The 14,258-nt window shown below is 32.8% G+C and overlaps 1 protein-coding gene across 1 annotated transcript; it reads left to right on the top strand.

Moving 5' to 3' along the window:
- The first annotated feature begins 2,722 nt into the window (after window positions 1-2,722).
- LOC131076114 (protein DMR6-LIKE OXYGENASE 2) lies at window positions 2,723-5,694 on the top strand. The gene is made up of 4 exons (XM_058013164.2): window positions 2,723-3,128; window positions 3,287-3,534; window positions 4,802-5,123; window positions 5,231-5,694. The coding sequence occupies exons 1-4, from the start codon at window positions 2,874-2,876 to the stop codon at window positions 5,459-5,461; spliced, it is 1,056 nt and encodes a 351-aa protein (XP_057869147.1). The 5' UTR covers window positions 2,723-2,873; the 3' UTR covers window positions 5,462-5,694.
- The last annotated feature ends 8,564 nt before the right edge of the window (window positions 5,695-14,258 follow it).

Genomic DNA, 14,258 nt, shown 5'->3' with positions numbered 1-14,258 from the left:
TCTTTTACCTCATCATGTTTCTATGACATCACTTTTATTTTCCATTAACTATCATAAATAATAAAGTTATAAATAGTGAGAACTACATTTTGGCAATTGTTTCAGTAATCTATCAAATAAGGAAAGACCGGGTTAAAGCTCCTAAAAGGCAAATCTATTTTAACAGCTATACCAAATTATGGTTACCTAAAGTATGCCATAGAGTTCTTGATTCTCAGTGTTAAGAATAGAGTTGAGGAAGATGACATGGGAGGAACCATGAAGAACCTATTGAGACGCTACAATAGAATGAAACCTTTGGAATCTCTTTGAAGATGTCAGTCTAGTTCCCTTCTTCAAAGCCATGCAAAGGTACAATCATACTCTCACCTCTAAATTTTGTAATTCATGGTTGAATGGGGAGGTGTGTATAGGGAGCATTAAGTTCAAGATGACCCCATAGTTAATTGGTGAGGCAATGGGTCCTCAATGTGAAGGCCTAATGGTTTTGAAGAAGAGTATGATAGATTACAAATTTTTCATCAACAAATTCTTTGTTTAGGGAAAAAAATCAAGAAGACTGGAAAATGGGTGGGAAGTCCAATTTTTTGCATCTCTATGCTCTTGTTAGCTTTCTTGTCATGAAATATTTTACCCTAGAGGGTAGGTATATCACTATCCATGGGTACCACATTATTATTTTCAATCACATTCATCATAAGGAGTTTATTAATATGCCCTTTTCTCTTTTCCCCTCTCTATGCCAAAACATTTATAATGGGGCATCACCACCTCTACACTAGGGTCTTATATTGGTCTTGTATAAGCATGTTCTTGATTTGAGTCAGCAAAGTAATAAACTATTAAACCACAATGTTAACCCTCTCAATACTTGCAGCTTGGTCAAAATTGAGCTAATCAAGAGTAAGGCCCATTCCCTAGAAAAATCTTCTAACTTTGGGAAGAAAAAAGGAAAAATTGGTAAAATGCCTTTTGTGTCTACTAAAGAAGCTGACCTCCTCAAAGCCACCCCTAAAAAAAGAGAAATATTTTGCGACCAAAATTGGTAACCCTAAGGCTAGGAAATTAGACTCCAAATCCCCCAAACCCTAAAACAATGTTATTGATATTGCAGATCGTGACCTAGAAAAGAGGGAGGAGTACACCATGCAGGGGATGGCTTAACACAATACTAGCTCGAGGGAGAGGCATTCTGATATATTGAAAGAGAAAGGTATTAAGGGTAAAGAACAACAAAAGGAAGAAAAAGAGACTGAAGCCCCTTTTAAAGAGGAGTGTCTTTTGAAGGAAGAAGATAATATAGAGTACATCAAGTATGAAGGTTATAGTGAGAAAGAAGCTGAAACTAATGATGGAGGTGGAAACAATATTAAATGTGAAGAAGATGAAAACACTAAGGAGCTTCAGCTGGAGCAAGTTATAGAGATCTTTGATGAAAAAGAAATGATGTTGATAGAGAGAAAATGCAGGATATTAAAAAATGAAGGAAATAGGTATGCTAACTTATTCACAAGACTCAAAGTCTAGGGGACTGATATGTAGGATAGACTAAAAGATGTGGAAGCCATGGCTGAGGAGTATAGATTTTTCAAAAATCCAACTCGAAAATGCTATCAACTCTCTTAATGCTATAACCATGGGATCATGAGAAAGTCAGTGGACATGGTTTCAAGACAATCCAAATTAGAGAAAAAAACTCAAGAATAACAGAGGGGATCGAAAGGATAAAGATGATGACTCCCATGACCCTACCTCTCATCATGGAATCTGAAAAATAACCTGTAGAAGTTGTTGAAGACATGGGGTTCATCCTTGGCCCCAAAAGTTAATTCCTTTTGATGGTGTCCCTCTTTTTGTTCATCAACTAGTGGTGGCCTCTAGGCCTTTTTAGTAATAGTTTTGTTAATGCTAGTAGTAGTTTGTTAATGATCTCTATGTTTATTGAGACTTTAGTTCTTCATCCTAAGACTTTCAAGCCTAAGTGCCAAATTTTGTTTATCTTTAAATGGTGCCCTATTAATATGGTTCATGACATTATAGGTAATTACTTGTTAGTCGATGCTAATATTTTTGGTTGACTAAAGGTGGCCTTGTTTGTGCTTTGATTGTTCTCTAGCTTTTGGCTATTTTGGGTTGTTAGCTATTTTTGTTCATTGTTGCTTTGATTTTCTGCTTTGTTTTCAAGATCAAGGCCCTTTGCCTACTTAATTAATAAAAAATAAAGTTAGAAACTAATGAAAGAGGGATTAAATTCACTTGAATCATAGTAAGGATCAATTTGTCTAACTTTAAATAAAGAATTTTAGTAGGTTGACTATTTTTAAGGAACATTCACATGTTTTAGTGGAATAAAAATTGGATTTTTTTAAACTTTACTTCTTTTTAAATAATGGATATATTTCATCTCGTAATACAGCTAAATATTTTCTATTGAAGTTAGATATTTGATTCTTATAACCCAATAGATATTATACAATATAATATGTCCAAAGATCTATATTAAAAAGTTCCAAACAACTGCAAAAAGACATATAATGAATATACACATCAATTTTGTAGTCAAATCTCATTTAAATGATCAAATGACTTTTTTTTCCTAATAAAATGTCGAACCTCATCAATGAATTGACTTAACACAGTATAAACTTTGTAGAAACTAAATATACAATTTCACGCATTTTATTTGGTACTCATACAATTCACCTTAATATTCAGACCACATGTTTGTGTGAGAAGTTTTAAAGATCACGTTTCACTTCTCATCTACCGACGGATCTGCGATGAGCTGTGGCTTGAGGCAACAATAAATATCCACGTTCGAGAGTGGCGTCTATTATCTCTTCACTCTCCTGATTTTCTTAATCGTGCAAGAGATGGAGAATGTGAATTCTCTACAGGAGTTTATGGGAGTGAAAGCCATGGCAGAAAAAGGGTTGGATCGAGTTCCTCATCGTTTTATCAGGTCCCTTGAAGAGCGTCCAAAAGTCTCTCAGGATATTGTATATGAAGAGAACGAGAATATGCCAGTTATTGATCTGCAGGAACAAGTACACGATAGTCCTTCTTGTCTTTCTGCCAATCTTGTGGAGGCCATCGGTCGAGCTTGCCATGAGTGGGGGTGCTTTCAGGCATGCCATCACCCTTCCTTCTGTTTTGTACTTCATTTATATGCCTTGTTCACTGCGAAGTCAATAACTCTGAGAAATACGCATATAAAGATATGAAATTTTCACAATTTATATTTGTTAGTTTTCATGTTTTTGGATTAGATTATTTGATATTGCAGGTGGTGAATCATGGCACTGCTCCATCGTCAATGGATGAAATGATTGAGGCAGCTCGAGAGTTCTTTGAGTTACCAGAGGAACAGAAAACGAGGTACTCTAGTTTGGACACAATGTCAAGTTTTCGCTATGCATCGAGCTTCAACTTGCAGAAGGACAAAGTACTAAGCTGGAGAGATTTCATCCGTTACTCCTGTCATCCGCTAGAGGATGTCATTTCTCTGTGGCCTAGCTCTCCGCCTACCTTTAGGTAATATGCATCCATGCATGACTTGTAACAACACCCTTGTCCACTGCACAAGAGAATTAGGTATTCTCTGCACAACTATGTATATATAGGTTAGATTATACTTTGCTCAACTCAGATGTTATGTTTCTTTGTTCATTTCAGTATAATTAAACAAGACACAAAATTTATAATATATTTTGAAAAAAAGTATAGATGGAAGAAGCTAAATTGACAAAACCCTTCAGATTTAAAGCCTGTAGGGGAAAATTTCAGGAGCATCATTGAACCCTTATCTCAGTAAACTGAAATCCTTGTACTGAGATTATGCTTTAAGATTGATTTGTTTGAAGTTTATAATCAGTACAAAAGGTTAATAAATAATTAACAATTTTTATCTATTTTAAGTCATTAAATTTTATACACCTTTTACGACAGAGCTCTTCTTTGAGCGATAGAATTATAATGAGGTTTTATGCAATGCATAAGGCGTGGATTTTATGGCATAACCAATAAGGTGCTTTCTTTATCCGTACTAATTCTCTTTTTCTTCAATATTTTTAATTGATCTGATCTATCCTAATTCTATCCTTTACAGTGAAGCTTTATCTTTGCTGATCTGTCCCATCCTAATTCTGTCCTTTACATAGAGTGTAAAGCTTTATCTTTGCTGATCTGTCCCATCCTAATTCTGTCCTTTACATAGAGGGTAAAGCTTTATCTTTGCTGATCTGTCCCATCCTAATTCTGTCCTTTACATAGAGGGTAAAGCTTCATCTTTGCTGGCACATGGACTTTCTGAACTGTAAACAAATGATTGCAGATGTTCATAAAATTATTAACCTTTAGGGCCCACTGAATACTGACTAGTTAGATTTATCAAAAGAAACAGGAGGAAAACAACATAAAATCTCAACTTCATTTGTAATATATACTATATAGCTGCTTTCTATGTAGTGTGATGCAGTCCACAAGGGAAAAAAAGAATCCTAGGTAAGAAAGGATTGAAATGTGAGGTGTTAATTAGATGCTATGCAATAGATTAATATGTTAACATTAGATAAAATTATACCTACTGAATGAAGAGAAATACTGCTTAATTTTCTGATTGAAAAAATGATTTATATTTATTCAGGGTAATGAGATTTTCTTAGAAATCAGTAAAATATGTTAGATTGTCATGAGTAAATTATTATTATTTCGATAAAACTGCAGCAAGCATGTCAATTTATAATCTCTTGTGCTTGCTTCTATTTTTAAACTGCTGAACACCAGTGTTTGAACTCTGTAGAAAAGCGAGTGTAAATTTCTGCACCCAAATTCATAGGGTGTTAAGAAAGCTTTGTGCTGCAATTTCACAGAGCCTAGGGCTCCCAGAAAACTACATTGAACAAGAATTTACAGACTACTCACAGATTATGGTGTGCAACTACTATCCAAAATGTCCAGAGCCTGAGTCTACTCTTGGTGTAGGGAGTCACACAGACCCAGGTTGGATAACAGCATTGATGCAGGATGATGTCATAGGACTACAGGTCCTCCATCGAGATCGCTGGGTTACAGTCAAGCCTCTTCCCCATGCTCTTGTTGTCAACGTAGGCGATGTACTGCAGGTAAAATTGTTTCTTTATTGTTCTTAACATACTTAATCATAAGAAAAGTAATAAGAATTTGCTTCGTCTTTCTGAATATTGTTTATTTGTTATAAAATCTTACACAGATACTAAGCAATGGGCTATACAAGAGCGTAGAGCACAGGGCGACTGTTAATGGAAGTGTGGAAAGGATATCTGTGGTGACAACATATGGTCCATCTCTGAACACCATTATCAGGCCTGCTCCTGAACTACTGCTGAAGGGTTGTCAGCCTGCTTATGGCCAAATAGTTTATAAAGAATACATGGAGAAGATATTAAGCGGATCACTTGAAGACAAACGTAAGTTTAATTAAAGCTGAGTGATCAATTGGGTGCGTATATATAGTATAAGTGTTTTAGTTTTGTATAAGCTGAATAACGACTGGAAATACGACTGTTAGGGACGAAATGATCTTATGTTCTGATTACATGCTTGCTAAGAGCAGTGAGTACTGTTCAAATAAATGCTTGCTTGAAAGCTGAACTAAATGCTTGATTGTAAGCTTAACATTCTGATCTATGGTGAGTAAGATTATATAGTTTTTCATGTGTCAGAATATCTTTATAATATTTGAAGAGATTGCTTGATTCTCTCACAAACAGTAGACCACCTAATTCTCTCATATAGATAGGGTTTTAAATGGAGCTTTAATTTTCTTTTCAATATATTTTCGAGGGTTTGGTTGTTCTTTTTGGTCATTTGTTCTACCTTTTTAATGTTATATTGTTTTTCGTTTGTATCTTTTACTTCTCTTTGAATGACTTCAAACTTCATCAATCTAGCAATTGTTGTTGGGGTAAATAGTTTTTTATTAAAATTTATAAGAGAGGAAATATATTTTAGATAAAAAAATATAGTCAATTAAAAGTTTATTTCGATAGTTTCAATATATTTTTAAGGGTGAATTTGTGGAAAATAATTGTACAAACCCTAATTATTTGGATTGTGATGATATAACTCTTGATTATTACTATTGAACTTTTGATCATAGAATACTTGAGTTCTAATGGACCTCATAAGAAAGTAATATATCGACCACACTTAATAAAGATTTCTAGCTTTGAATATTCTATTGTTTAGAAGAGGTTAAAATTTATTTTTTCTTATTTTCTTCTATTTATCATATTTTTTATTATTATTATTTAGCTAGGAAAGCATTTATTTTGTAGTATTCATGATACTAATCATGGTGGTGCTATTATTTTTCTCTTCCAAAAATGGTAGTCATATTTAATTGAGTAGGATAGCAACTTCACTAACCAAGCTCCATGTGCTCTTTTCATTATTAATAATCATTCTGTTGAAGTTATTTATATTTCTTATGCCAACTTTATTAAAATATAATCTCTTTACACTTGGATCACTAGATTAATTCTTTCTTCCACTAAGGTCATGTGTAGATATTCTAATAATAGGGAAATTGCATCCGATGATATGTGTTGTTGAAAGGGAATTTTAGTACAATATGCATAATAGAGTAGTTATTTATGATTAAAACAAGTAGCCACCATCATGACCTTCCTATATTATTTACATAGAGCAATCCTTATTCCAAATTTAATAAAGTTTACAAATAGCTTGACAAGGCTATATTGTTAACTCAGCCATTTTTTCTTTTATAAATTATATTTCCCTATTAGTTGAGATTATATTTAGTGTTGTCATAGTGAACTATTTTTTCATATGGATCTATATGAAATGACAACATACCAAACCAAATAATAAAAGAAAACAATTTCTCTAAAATATGTAATAAATAAACTCACACTTTCTAATATTTAATGTGCTTATAGTTTGGAAACACATCATATCCAAAAAAAATTTAAATGAATAGTGAAATAATGTAGTCAACCATAAATCCTTATTTATTTTAGTTGTCACACTTCCACCATGCTTATATATGGCTACTAACATGGAGATTAGATCTTAGATCACAATCCTTTGGTCTTACTATAAACATCATGTTAGAATACTTAATCAATAGAAGTATATTATTGATAACTATTCTTCTTGAGGAGCTCAACTCAAAACTCATATTCAATGGATTGAGATTTAAGATAGGGATATTAAGGTGTTCTTCCAATTGTTTATTCTCAATGCACTTTTCAATCAATCAAATGAATCAATGATGAAACTATATTTTCATAGAGATTCTTTCTATTACTTAGGATTTTCTATACCATTATGAGTAGGTTGTTAAAGTGTAGGAAGAAAATTGTGAATGAAAAATGCACTTGATTTTTTTTAAAATTTGGTCTCTTGTTAGGTCATACACTCTTAGACTTTTTCTTAAGAGAAACATATAATCAAATAGAGTTGTTATGAGGCTACGTTCCCCATGGTTAATAATAAAGGAATAATTCCCAAAAGATTTTCCTTTTTCATTCATTAAATAATTATGGGATATTATTAATAAAGATGTTCATTAAGTTTACCTAGAAGGATCTCAATTCAATTGTTTAGGTAACATTATCAATAAAAATAATATAAATTTCAAATTTAAGAATAAAGATCAAGTGGATATTTTCAATTAGAGACTTGCCACCATATTGAATGCCTCTGTGTAAAATTATGCTAAATATTTTGTTCTTGATGGTTATGAGATATCTTTCATTTGATTATTCACCATAACTAGATGAACTTCACCTAGACAAATTATTGGCAACAATAATGTTGTATTAGAATAAATTGAATAGGCTAGGCATTCTTAATATAAAGCAACCTTTTAATGTTTCTATGCTCTAAGATTTATATTTTTTCTTTTACTTTCTCCACATAGTTTGAATTTTTTCTATTGAATCTCTTATTTTTGTCACTATTAATGACATTTAATCTAATGAATTTTAGATATTTTGTTGTATTTGGGAATTTTCTTTAACTTCTTGTTTGTATATGTTTTTGATTAAGGAACAAACAGGTTTTCGGGGGACCCGAAACCCCTTACAACAGGTTTTGAGGGGACCTAAAACCCCATAAGGAGGGTTTTGAAGGGACCCGAAACCCCATAAGGCAGGTTTTGAAGGGACCTGAAACCAAGTACAAGAAAGAAACGTTACCAAAAATATGATCATCAAACAATTGGCAGCCCACATGAAGCAGATTAGAAAAATTAGCAATAATAAGCCATCTGCATCAAAAGGGAGCCTAAAGACTCCCAACAACTTATCTTAAATAAGGTTAATTAGTTTTATACTGGCTCCCAAAACCAGCAATAAAGAAAGCCTCAACAAATTATTAGTATCCCTATAGCCAAGGCCCATAAACAAGGCAGCAAAAACCCCTTCCAACAACATTGAATCTCTCCCACCCAATCACTCTCCACCTCTATAGGATGAGTAAGAGAGAAAATAAACTAAAGAAGAACTAGTTCCACCACCCCATCAAATGAAATATCTCCACCTCCATAGGAGAACACTTCACCTCAATAGAAGACACATGAGATCAGGCATGAGAATGAGCACAAAAAACCCTTAACTTAGAATAAACCATGTCATAGTAGAGGGCCCTCTTAGCATCACAGGAAATGGTAGCAACAATGTAGCCACCCACTAAATACTAGGGTTTGAAATCCTTCAAGAAACTTGAAACCACAACACCCACAAAGCCACTCTTCACCGAAGAATATGAGCCATCTACCTCAATAGGATCAGCCATGAGGATGAAATAAAGAAAAAGAAGCCAAACCATATTCCACCCCTCCAACAAGGTCTTCAACTCAGAGAGAAAAAAGGGGAAGCTCACCAGGACATAACTGTAATCAATGAAGCACCATATCCCTAAACTAGAGAAAAATCAGCCCCCAAAAAGACCTAGAGAGACATCAAATCTCCTAAAAGGGTTCCTCATCATAACCAAGCTGCCTCCAAACAAACAAACCAAAGAAAAATAGATAGCCCTCTCCAAGATTAACAACTCCCATAAAATAGAAAGCTCAAATAAAGCCCAAACCAAAGAAAGGGAAACACCTAAAACAATCCCCTTAGAAGATTTCCAGAAACGGAGAGAGAAACAACCCCCCAAAACTCCAAATGAAGCACCAAACAAAGGCCTCAAAACATACCATTTCGGCCAAAGAAAAAGGCTTCCAAGAGAAGAGGGGCACAAAAAGATCTGAATACACCTCAGTCTCTCCCAAGGACACAATCTTTAGGAGTAGGGAAGAACAAGAGGCAATCAAGGGCCTTTGAAAATAAAGACCCCCCCTTCCCAGCAATAGATCCTTCATTAAAAGAAAGATCACTACCCCAACGCACCAAGAGAATAGCATCAAAGCTCATCCAATAGGAAGGAGACCATGAGCTATTGCAGCAACCAAAGGAAAGAGCACCAAGACCAGCAAGAAAATGAAGGGGAAGAGAATGGCCAGCAATTGGACCACACCCAAAAAATCACATACCTCATGCACCACATGAACCTTAAGCAAGGATCCCATAAGAATCACCATCACACCACAGAAAGCCTATCCTACAACGAGCAAGGCATTTTTGTCTTCATCCTCATTTGATTCAGCTTCATCTTCCCCTAAAGAAACCCTTATGCCTCATCTCCTGCCTTTCTCGCTTCTCTATTACATTCAAATTTGTTTATATATGTTACATTCTAAAGGCTTTAGATATATTTTAACAAATTTTGTGTTAAAGTTCAACGAGTTAAAGATCTCACTCTGCCCAACTCTACTAGTTAGTTGGTTAGTGGTATTTTCTCTTATTACTCCTTTCTCCATCTATTTTGGAGAGAAAAAATAACTCTATAATTCCTAGATCTATCTTTTGTGAATCCTGATGACTAACACTCAATCATATAAAATCAATACTATAGGAATTCCCTTCTAGGTATACCCTATTATATTTATATTATAGATGGAGATATATTGGTGAGGGGGAACATTTTATATTCTTATGCATATGACTTATGTTTTAAGATCCTCCTTTTTTATCTTTTGTTAAAAAATTCTAGAGTGGATAAAATGCATCCTTCTAAAGCTTTAAATCTCTCCTTAGAAAGGAAAATTTGGGTGTATCATGAGGGTCAATTTTTTTATAAATTTCTATTGTTTCCTTCGACCCTCATGACCAAGGTTACCCTTAATGGAAGGATGTAAAAAAAATATTACTAAGCTATGACCATTTCTACTAGTCTTGGAACTCAATGTCCTATTCAAGAACCTTAAAAGAGGAAGGTGTGATTAAATGGTAGTAGATACTTATTGGTCACTATTACATCCATAGTTTATAACAAGGGGTAGATAACTACGATCCTATGTCATTTTAGAGTTCAAAGAACTTTTCCCCCACTTAAATGTTGTCATTTCCCATATAAATTATATATCCAATATTAGGGCAGTATTATCTCATGTCACTTCAAATTTGGGCCTATTTTGTTGGGACTATGTGGTTTGGCAACATAGTCTAACTCTTTTTGGCTAAAGTTTTGACAGGATAATGTGTTGTCCTTGACATTTCTAGATCTATCCTCGAATTTAGGATATAACCATTTTTAGTCAACCAAAAAGTAAATTTAACTTTATAACCCTATATAAGACAAATCATTAATTAATTTTATCACCTTCAAGTTTAAATTTCAAGAGCTACAACAAGGTATCATCAATTATGATTTCATGATCGATTTTGTGATGATTTATCACGTTATTGCATCAACGCATGGAGGATTCATCCTAATATCATTCCAACATCATTATCATTAATCTTGAGGTAATATTTTTTCAGTTCAATATTTTACTTTAAATTTCTATTTCTTTCCTAATCATCATTTTTGTAGGATTGAGTCCCACCTATGATTTAACTAAGGCAAGCCTCTATACAATCCAACACCATTTTTCTCTCTGTTTGTACATTTACAAGATCATAAATAATTTTTAGGCTTAGACTAAGGGTACAAGAGCATAGTGCGGATAAAAATAGAAGCAACAAAGCAAATTTTGTTAGAAAAGGAAGGACACTATGAACTAGTGACATAGTAAACTAATACTAGGGCACCTGGCACCATAGTCCAAGTGTTTTGTCCTTAAACTTGACTAGAAGGAATTTTAGATGCTTGTGAGACCATTTTGACTCATGTTATGCACTCAAACACTTACCAAGACTAGGGCACCTAACTAAAATGTCCACCTAGTTTCAACTTGATTTCAGACACAAGTTCCTCTCTGTATATCCTTTCCAATTCTACACATGTTAGTTGATTTTCAGATCTACATTTGTTTGTTTATGCTATTTATTTTCAAATTTGCACCTTTTAGCCTAGTTATTTAGATCTATTATAACCAATCAATCAAACACAAAAGAGGACCAACTAATAATTGTACACATCTCTCTGAATAGTTTGTCGTTGGGATTGGTATTTATTATCTACTGTAATTAGTAGGATTGGGTTGATTCCTAGTTTGTATGTTTAGACTAGTGAGCCATTTTCCACTACCTTTAACTAAATATGATCCACAAAAAAATAAATTACTATAGTAGAAATTTACAAAAAGAGTTGACATACAAACCTTAAAATAAGAATAAAATATTTTAAGGAAGATTAGTTTACAAACTAAAAGTTAGTAGATATTTAAGAGAGGATCTTATTTCCATATCTAGATGGGTCTATTTATCAAATCCTTGAGTGTTACACTCGACCCAATGTGATAACTTCTAACTACGATGATTTTTGGTTTCATCTTACTAGGCTACTAATATAGTTCTACAAATAGGACATTATTAAACCAACTATAATATTTATGGGTAATCCCTCGAGACCATATCTCCATACAATAAACTAAAAAGTAGCTACTTTTCCTATAGTTTTGTTGAAATAAACTTGAATAATAATCCATCATATTCTTTAGAAATTAGACTAGTGAATAATAAATGAATTGAACAATAGATTATGAAAAATGTTTCTTTATGATATTGGGTGTATCATGAATATGGGAACTTGCAATGAAATTTATTAAATTTTGCCTCAATATCCAATCTAATTTTCTATGAAAATTAAATAACTAAAGTATCAAATAAAATACCAAAATATCATTGGTAGATTAAATTATCTTGTTAAAATGGTAGTGTAATGCTTCTTCATGAAAGAATTTTATTCTAACATATTTTATTTTTAAATTGACATAGGAAATTTAAAGAGCACAAGCTTGATATAGATATATTTTTATGAAATTTATTAGCTAAGTAATTTTAAAGTATAATGTATAAATTCTTAAGATATTAATTAACCCATTAGCTAATCTTTTTATAAAAGACATGCTCTAGATGTTAATTAATTCATTATTTAAAAATAATGAATTAATGGAATAAAATATATTATTTACATTAAAATCCTATGCTAAGGAATTATTTCATCATGAAAAATGCCTCATTACCAGCCAATCATAGCTATGTAGTTTTCATGTATATATATATCAAGAACCACTCTAAATATATTTTATTTTAAAACTACATATTTTATTTCATTGTCTTATTCTTTACTTCAATAAAATTAGATGTAATCTGCATGGTCTCTATTTACTCATTAATAACTTTCTTCTTTAAAAAATAAATAAAAAAATACCTCTAAAATTTAGGGTGACTCACTTAAAAACCCTAAAGTAAACACTAGACTCATTTTTTTCTTTAAAGGAAGGGCATGCTGGGGAAATAGGAGGATAGTGACTATATTGATAAGCTTTTTGCATTTTATTTGTGCATTTTTTTCTACTCCTCTCCTTCTTCATTTAATGAAAATGGTATTGTAGTTTGAATATATGGCTTTATTTATTGTTATTTTTTTTACTACAAGTTCATTATCTAATTTAGGAAAGTGATCATATCCCTACTATCATCTTACTGTGGAGCTCTAGCCAAAGGAGGACATTGGTGTTTTCTATTCATAATTTCTAGTTATTACCTTTAGATTCTTTGTTTTAGGAAAATTATATATTCAAGGATGTTTGAGTCCTAAGAAATGTAATTTTAATATTGATTCTTGAACATCTCGTGTTCAAGGGATGTAATTAGTTAATAAATGACAATGTAAATATACTATTATTTATGTGAGTTAGTCTAGGTATCGAGCATGATAATATTGTGACTTGCTTTCAATCTTTAATGTTAAAACAATAAATCAACATAGAAATTTCTAATTGAGATTAAAAAGCAACCTTTTTCTTTTTCTAATTAATTGAGTCCATCCCCAAGACTTGTAGAGCTCTATAAAATTGTAAAAATTCCCTTATTATTCTAGGCATTATTGGTTGAGTCGTCACCTATAAGGCTTCATTGGACTTGTGGAAGGGGTAAGGCTCATTAATAAACCTTGACCAACCAAACTGCTTTCTTAATAAAATTAAATTTTTGGTTAAGTGTTTTAATGGTGAATTTCCATAACTTTAAACTAATCGTAGACATGCAATCATCAGACAAAAATTGAATTCCTACTCCAAACACCACAATCAATGTCAAAGGAAAGACCAAAATCCTACCACAAACACCCTAAGTAGAATCAAGGGAAAGGTTGAAGACCTACCATTGACAACCATGCAATGGTGAGAGTAAGGCTAAAAGCCTACCCTTGAAACCCAAGTGAGGGAGGGGTAAAGTGCAAGGCCTACCCCTAACACTCCACAATCTTAGGAGTAAGGCGAAAGGCATACACCAAAAACCTCAATCGTCAAGGGTGCGTTTGAGGTCAAAGGGTAGGAGTTTAGCCTAAATCCTACCATTATTTGGGGTAAGAGATAAGTTAAACTTACTACCACCAAACCCTAACAAAGAAAATTAAAATTATAAAAAATAATGTATTTTATTATCCCATTTTGATGGGATCATAACCCCTACCTCAATGATAAAAAATTGAATTGTTCTTGTATCATCAAAAAGAGCTCAATGAGATCTAGATTCAATCCCTTTTAACCCTATCTACAATAGCAATTATTAAGGACTAATGACAATTTGGGCCCCAAGTTTTTCTTTAAACACCTAAATAAAAATGTAATTATTTGACATGTACAAAATACCAATAGACTAGACTTCTAATATTTTCCATATCTTGAATGCTTTGGATCACAAGAACTATCATCTCATGAACCTATATGTAGGTTTTGGGGATTTGAAGATATCTTT

This window comes from Cryptomeria japonica, chromosome 10 (assembly GCF_030272615.1).
Source record: "Cryptomeria japonica chromosome 10, Sugi_1.0, whole genome shotgun sequence".
NCBI classification, from domain to species: Eukaryota; Viridiplantae; Streptophyta; class Pinopsida; order Cupressales; family Cupressaceae; genus Cryptomeria; species Cryptomeria japonica.
Note: the sequence above shows the minus strand (reverse complement) of the source record. Positions and strands in the feature narration are given on the sequence as shown.

What these genes read in the sequence shown, in the direction of transcription:
- LOC131076114 (XM_058013164.2), top strand. Translation starts at nt 2,874, where the DNA reads ATGGAGAATGTGAATTCTCTACAGGAGTTTATGGGAGTGAAAGCCATG. An exon ending in ATGAGTGGGGGTGCTTTCAG is followed by an intron (nt 3,129 to 3,286) that starts GCATGCCATCAC and finishes TTGATATTGCAG; the next exon opens with GTGGTGAATCATGGCACTGC. An exon ending in AGCTCTCCGCCTACCTTTAG is followed by an intron (nt 3,535 to 4,801) that starts GTAATATGCATC and finishes TGAACTCTGTAG; the next exon opens with AAAAGCGAGTGTAAATTTCT.